This window comes from Tamandua tetradactyla, chromosome 5, assembly GCF_023851605.1.
Source record: "Tamandua tetradactyla isolate mTamTet1 chromosome 5, mTamTet1.pri, whole genome shotgun sequence".
NCBI classification, from domain to species: domain Eukaryota; kingdom Metazoa; phylum Chordata; class Mammalia; order Pilosa; family Myrmecophagidae; genus Tamandua; species Tamandua tetradactyla.
Window position 1 is genome coordinate 100,503,046 of NC_135331.1, and position 7,357 is coordinate 100,510,402.

The following is a 7,357-nucleotide window of genomic DNA, read 5'->3' on the forward strand; positions in this document are numbered from 1 at the left end:
TATCTGACAGGCACTGTGCTAAGCGCTTTATGGAGAATATCTCAGGTAATCCTGGTAACCCCGGCGTAGGTTCATTGTCCATATCCATTTTGAGGGGAAGGAAACCCAGGTACATAACTTGTTCAAGGACCTCTTTCTGATCGAGGCGGGCAGACAGATCCGCAGCTACATTCTTTACCACTCTAAGCGGTCCACAAACACCTCCAGCTACACGTGGGAGCAAAAGTCACAGGTCGAGCTCTCTACCGCTGGAACCGAAGCTTTCCTCTGATCGCGGGTCTTCCAATTTAGAGTGGAGCAGTAGAGCAGGAATCCGCCGAGCAGCGCCGACTCTACAGGGGAAGCCGCAGATGCATTATGGGAAGCATTTCATTGTTTACGGCCAAGCAGCCAGCATTTTGAGAAAATAGTTTAAATGAAAAGGCCTGGATCTTGAAGATGAGGTAGGCTCTAAAAAACTGGGATGGGGTGCAAAGTGGTGCGAAGGAAAGATCAATGATGCCAAGACCGCGTCTCCAGTCGTTCACCGTTGCTCAGTGGCGCCAGCCGCGAGAGCCCTCCACTTGAGCTACAATAAACGTCTCTATGGTTAAGTAGATATAGAGCGTTTCCTCTCGTCTCACTTAGTGAGCGTGCGCACGAGGAGGAACTGCAGCGTCGGAAAGATGGCGGAGGAAGAGTAGGTGTTTGAGACTTTGAATATCTGGAGTGGGGCGTTAAGTATCCGGTGCCATCTGCAATGTTTTGGTCTCGGTAGTGAAAAATAAGGATACTTGTAGGTTGTAGGTAAAGGGAAGAAGAGGCTCCAGTTTCTAGAGGGCGGGGAGGCCGGAGTGTGGAGCCATAGAGCTGGATTAGGCGGGCAGAGGGAGCCCTGGTCAATTTCAGGTTACTTTGAGAAGCGAGGATTTCCTTTCTGGCATTAGGCTGGAGAGTACCGTTTAGGTTCATCTGGCTTGACTTCAGATCTGTATTTACCCTGCAGATGGGTCTGCACTTACCCCAATTCCACAAAATTTTACTAGACTCTGATTTGCTTGCCCAGCGATTATAAAGGCTGGGGCAGCAAAAGTGTCATTGACGTATCCGAGGCCCAGTGGCCAGTGGGCTCTTGCCCAAGCACAAGTGAGGGTTAGGGTCCAGTTTGAAGAGAATCAGAAACCGGTTTCTGGGAAGGTTTAGCCTTTAATATTGGGAAATCCATTGAAGAGTCTTTTCCTAAGTAATGCTGATGTCAGTTTTCTGTATTAGGCCAAGAAAAAAAATCCCTTTGGTTCCAGAAAATCTCCTGAAAAAGAGGAAGGCTTATCAGGCCCTCAAAGCCACCCAGGCAAAGCAGGCACTTTTGGAAAAGAAGGTAATGATGGGAAAACAGAAGAAAGGGATTAGAATTTGTATTTATTAAGTTTTATCCAGCATGCATTGAACTGAGATTTGGTATTCACTACTCAGCCCCTTCCTCATCAGTTTGATTATGCCAGGTTTATGGTTCCTGTCCTCTTTTAGCAAATGTTTATCAAACACTTATGGGCAAAATGCTGGAGTAGAGTTTGTTTCAGAAAAAGTGGAGTGAAGACTGCTCTTGCTGAGTTGTAATAAGTGAAAGGAGAGACCAAATATGCTTGCATACATAGCGGGAAACTTGTTTGTTTTTTAAATGTACCAAGCATTTTCCTGTATTTGTAGAATGTTTTTGGAGAAAAATATATATTTTTCAGGAAATTCCCCAGGAATTTTTGAGTTTCCTCAACAACGCCTCTACTTGGGTTTCTCACATTTTCTTTATGTAGAAATAAAGGATGCTTGTTTGCTCCTCTTTTCAGAACACAGTGGGGGAGTAAACTCAGTAATTATTCCTTGTTTAGAATTTATTGACAAAAGGAGGTACAAATAATGATGATTGTCTGTCTGTCTTCTCTGTAGCAGAGGAAAGGGAAACAGTTCAGGTTTAAGCGATTGGAATCGTTCTTAATTGATTCTCAGCGGCAGCAGCGTGACAAGATACGCCTCAAACGTCTAGAAGTGAAACCTCATGGCTTGGAAATGCCAGATGAACATTCCTTGGCCTTTGTAATACGCATCCAAAGGTAGGGAAATGGTGTCGTGTTGATTCTGTGGGGCTGGAGCAAACAGTCAGTTTATATTTAGACCCCTTTCTAAGGAGAGGAAGAGGTGGGAGGCCCTAAGCCACTAAGATGAATTGTGCTAAGATTAAAGTGTGAGCAAAAGGCACGTAGTTTGTATCTTCAAGAGCCTTTCAGTTTGATTATGCAAATAAGCATGCATATAAACTAAGTGCTTTGAGGGTAAGTGCAAGATTCTTTGAATGGGAGTACAGAGAAGTCAATGATTAGACATCCTCTCTAAAGCAGGAACTTGAAACTGAGGCCTGAAAGACATGAAAGGAGTTTGCCAGGACAGTGTTGGGGGAAGACTTTCCAAGTAGAGATGTAAAAATCCTGGAGGGCAAGGAGGTAGAATCAAGGCACCTTTCAAGGAACTGAAACAAGTAACACTAAATATGGGTTAATGCTCTATACATTTTCCTCAGCCCTGGCTATGCTCCATATTTAGTGCTCCTTTCTCCACAAATACAACTCTGTGCCTTCTCTTATTTCCCCTCTGCAGTCACCCTAACCAGCCACCTGTGGGTTTTAAATGTTTATGAGCTCTGTCCTTTTTGCCCTCCTACCACTGCTCATGATCTCTTTCCTAGACCATTGAATTAATTTTCTAACTAAATTTCCCTGCCTCCAGTGTCACGCTCAGATCTGTCTCATACATTTCCCTCAGTTATTATCAGAAAGAAATCTGATCCTTTCTCCTTTGCTTAAAATCTTTATAGCTTTTGCTGCCAATAGAAGCAGTCCAGCTTCCTTGATTCAGCATGCATACCCCTGCCCCCATAATTCAGGGACCATCTCTATTCCTATAGCATCCAAAACATTGCCCCACATCACATGGAAATGGTGGCACAGGCTGTGTCTTACTCTCTGGATACCTGTTGTCGTGGCACACATTTCATAAATGCTTATTGGATTGACCTAAACTTGATAAAGCCTGACTTCTCTGATGCCGCTCATTTCAGAATCAATGGGATAAGTTTACTGGTGCGGAGGACCATCGAAAGACTTCGCTTGAGAAAGATTTTCAGTGGTGTATTTGTGAAAGTGACCCCCACAACCCTGAAAATGCTGCGTACAGTGGAACCTTATGTGACCTGGGGGTGAGTAAGGTTCTCTGTGTGAATTCACATTAGATTGTAAATGAGGGTAATGAGAACATTAAGGTGTATAGGATGCTGTTCTCCAAGTTTCATGTTACTATAGAAGGAATGTTTTGCTGTAACCAGAGTTGCAAGAAATCAATTGGTAGACATGTGAACCTTTGAACATTAGGTAGACAGAAGGAGAGGTGGAGCCAGGGCAGATGAGAATTATCTGAATGGCACGATGGCAGGGCTTGTCTAATTGTAGGCTAAGGCTGAGTAAGATGGGTAGAGCAGAGAGAAATTCTTAGAGCTTTGAGGCAGAGCTAGGAGCAGTGCTTGTATAAGAAGCACAGTTCCAGACGAGCAGATAAGCCTAAATACATCTGCGTGGTGGTATTCCTCAGACATTAAAACCCAACAAAATTTAGGTTTAATTCCAATTCTTACACCTTCTCAAGTAGAGGGTCACTTAAGGAAAGGCCAAAGTCCTAAAGTATAAGCCAAAGGATGTTTTATTTTTGCCTGGAAATTTTATTTTTTCTTTTATTGCTTGTGAACTTTTATATCTATAAATTATTGGGAAGCAAAGTAAAAGATACCAGTTAACTTGAACTGCTTTTAAAATTTCTCCCAACCACATAGCCAGGGCCTCTGGTTCTTTATTCTCCTGCAGTCTTATATTCCCAAGCATTCCAGCTGGAATGTGATTGCAGCATCCTTCCTGGTAAGGAAATAGGTGGCCTTTCCTCCTCCACTGGGATGCAAAATGGAGTGGACAGTGTAATGTAATGTGTGTGTGTGCTGGCTAAAGATGCACTTTATTATGCCTCACATAGATTTCCAAATCTAAAGTCTGTCCGGGAACTTATCCTGAAACGTGGACAAGCCAAGGTCAAGAATAAGAAAATCCCATTGACAGACAACACAGTAATTGAGGAGCACCTGGGTGAGTACAACAGTCATCAATTCAGAAAATGAAAAAGAAAAAAGGGAAAAACTTATACATACCTTACCCCTCCCTCTCACTGACTGCTAATATTTCCATCTACCCAATATATTTTAGCCTTTGTTTCCCCTATTTTTTTTTCTATACCCCTTACCACTCCCTTTCGTTGATCATTAGCATTTCAGTCTACTAAATTTATTTTAACATTTGTTCCCCCTATTATTTATTTTTAATCCATGTTTTATTCATCTGTCTATACTGTAGATAAAAGGAGCATCAGACACAAGGTTTCGCATTCACACAGTCACACTGCAAAAGTTATATCATTATACAGTCATCCTCAAGAAACATGGCTACTGGAGCACAGCTCTACATTTTCAGGCAGTTCCCTCCAGCCTCTCCAATAGTATCTATGTAAAGGTATCTATAAAGGTGATATCAATATAATGCGTAAGAATAATTTCCAGGATAACCTCTCAACTCTTGAATCTCCCAGCCATTGACACTTTATTTTGTCTCATTTCTCTCTTCCCCCTTTTGGTCAAGAAGGTTTTCCCAATCCCTTGATGCCGAGTCCCAGCTTATTCTAGAATTTCTGTCCCACTGTTCTAGTTTGCTAGCTGCCGGAATGCAATATACCACAAACAGAATGGCTTTTAAAAGGGGGAATTTAATAAGTTGCTAGTTTACAGTTCTAAGGCCGAGAAAATGTCCCAATTGAAACAAGTCTATAGAATTGTCCAATCTAAGGCATCCAGGGAAAGATACCTTGGTTCAAGAAGGCCAATAAAGTTCATAGTTTCTCAAGTGGAAGGGCACATGGCAAACACAGTCATCCGCTAGCTTCTTCTCCTGGCTTCCTGTTTGATGAAGCTCCCCGGGAGGTGTTTTCCTTCTTCATCTCCAAAGTGCTTGTGGTGCTGCAGCATTCTCTGCTCTCTCCGAATCTCCTCCATTCTCCAAAATGTTTCCTCTTTTATAGGACTCCAGAAACTTATCAAGACCCACCCAAATGGGTGGAGACATGTCGTCACCTAATCCAGTTTAACAACCACTCTTGATTAAATCACATCTCCAGGGAGATGATCTGATTACAGTTTCAAACATACAGTATTGAATTAGGGATTATTCTGCCTTTACAAAATGGGATTTAGATTAAAACATGGCTTTTCTAGGGGACATACATCCTTTCAAACCAGCACACTCCCGTTGCCAGAAAGGTTTACACCCCTGAGATCCAGGTCATATTCTTCTTGAGGTATATGCCAGAGTGTTCAGCCTTCAATATATGTTGGATAAATGTTGAATAAAGGAATCTGCACTTACGTTTCCTAGGGAGGTTTGGTGTCATTTGCTTGGAAGATCTCATTCATGAAATTGCCTTCCCGGGCAACTATTTCCAGAGGATCTCTCAGTTCTTGTGCCCGTTCCACCTCTCAGTGGCCCGACATGCTACCAAGAATAAAGTGGGCTTTTTCAAGGAGATGGGCTCACCTGGTTATCGGGGCAAAAGCATTAATCAACTCATCCGACAGCTGAACTAGACCCAGGTGAGGCTGTGCTGAAAATTGCCTTTGGAACTGGCTTCTGATGGAGCCGTACCTTGCTGCTTCAAAATTCTTTTTGTATTCACCAGTATTTGAGAGTAATCTTTGTACTGGGAGAAGAGAAAGAAAGTGGGTATTTGCAAGTCTGATAGATGAAGAGGAGCTTGGACCAGTGAATTCCTGATTAGGACATGGGGCTATGTATATCCCACGAGTTACAGACTGGAAAATATCAAGTAACAAAATAAGTAGTCTGTATTGTGGTGGTCATTTACCGGAAATGGAGGAGTGATTAAAAAAACTAATTTCAAAAAGGATTTGATGATCTCAATCCTCTATTTTGTAGACAGCAGTTTAAAGTTTAAGCCTTTTGAAATTACTCTTTATCAATACTGTTGCTGTTATTCTTAGGTGGCAAATTGCAGTGAATATTATTAAAGTAGTTGTGTTTTTCTTCCTCAGAATCTCTGAAAGCACATTGCATTGGAGGCCTCTGTCTATCTCCTGAGTAGTGAAGTATCTTCATAGAAGATTGTTTTCTGCTCTGTTTTCAAAAACTGAAGGTGAAGGATCAGGCAAAAGACAGTGGGTGATATGCATGGCAAGCACCTCTCATATCACAGCCTGGTTCTGAGAGCAAGTTCCTGCATATTTTTACACATGGCCACTACCTCTTCTGAAATGAACAAAGGACACATAGTTGCCATGGAGAAGGGAGTTACGCTGTCACATTGTCCTGGGGTTTAATGTAGGTGAATACTCAAGCATGTATACCAGGCTCCTGACACCCTGCAACAGTGAACCAAGGCCAGGGCATACATGAATCCGGACGTTCATTCCTTGGAGCTTTTTTGGAAGAACTTAAAATATAGTTAAGAAGAACATGAAAATAAATGCTTAGTTGTCTCTGCTGCAAGCCTGTTCCAGTCTCTCTAACATCTTTGAGAGCTCTAAGTGGGCTAGCTCCAAGAGTGTTGTTGTCTAGTGACTTCCTTCCCTTAGCCTCCCACTGCCTTAGTCTTTTCTTTGAGGATTGTTTTTTTCCTTGAGGATTTTAACCCATTGCATTACAGACCCTGTTGATCTATGAGAGGGTAAGGACCCCTTCCCCAGTAAAACAAATCCACTCAAAATTTTGCTTGGAATTTTAGGGTGTTTGTAGACCCTTATCCTTAGGGATCTGTGCACCTAATGTGAGGAATTCCTGTTGTATCATGATTGGTCCCCTAGGCCCTGCCCTTGCTAGTCTCTGGTTCCATGTCCTGCTGTAAAGATAGCTCTTTCACTTTAAGCTCACTGGTGTTTGATAGTAAGTACACCGTGGTGGATTGTTATGGGAAATGCCCACCACTTGTTTCCCCTGGTTTCAGGGTAGAATTTTCTTGTTTCCTTCATGGTCATCCATCTGTATAAAACTTGCATCATGAAGGAAAGAATCATTTTCTTGGTTTGGTATGAATGAAATTAGCACTGTTTTGCCTTTTAAGCCCTAGGTGCTAATTTAGTTGAACCCTTTTTGTGCTTTTGCCTTTTCCTTGCATATTCTGGACTCCAGAAGTATGCCCTCTGCCGTGCTGGTAATTATAATGTAAACCAGCTACAGGGATCCTAGGGATATTACAACTGAAAATAAGGTTTAATCCATCTTGTGTT

At 42.3% G+C, this 7,357-nt stretch overlaps 1 protein-coding gene across 2 annotated transcripts; it reads left to right on the top strand.

Moving 5' to 3' along the window:
* The first annotated feature begins 549 nt into the window (after positions 1 to 549).
* RPL7L1 (ribosomal protein L7 like 1) lies at positions 550 to 6,615 on the top strand. Of its 2 annotated transcripts, none has more exons than XM_077161827.1 (7): positions 550 to 679; positions 1,252 to 1,357; positions 1,924 to 2,087; positions 3,089 to 3,226; positions 4,048 to 4,157; positions 5,493 to 5,707; positions 6,167 to 6,615. In XM_077161827.1, the coding sequence occupies exons 1-6, from the start codon at positions 666 to 668 to the stop codon at positions 5,699 to 5,701; spliced, it is 741 nt and encodes a 246-aa protein (XP_077017942.1). In that variant the 5' UTR covers positions 550 to 665; the 3' UTR covers positions 5,702 to 5,707; positions 6,167 to 6,615. The 2 variants fall into 2 exon arrangements, with proteins under 2 accessions (XP_077017942.1, XP_077017943.1); XM_077161828.1 differs by having other exon boundaries at positions 659 to 753.
* The last annotated feature ends 742 nt before the right edge of the window (positions 6,616 to 7,357 follow it).

Coding starts and splice junctions, on each gene's coding strand:
- RPL7L1 (XM_077161827.1), top strand. Junction 1,358..1,923: donor AGGCACTTTTGGAAAAGAAG/GTAATGATGGGA, acceptor TCTTCTCTGTAG/CAGAGGAAAGGGAAACAGTT. Junction 2,088..3,088: donor TTTGTAATACGCATCCAAAG/GTAGGGAAATGG, acceptor CGCTCATTTCAG/AATCAATGGGATAAGTTTAC.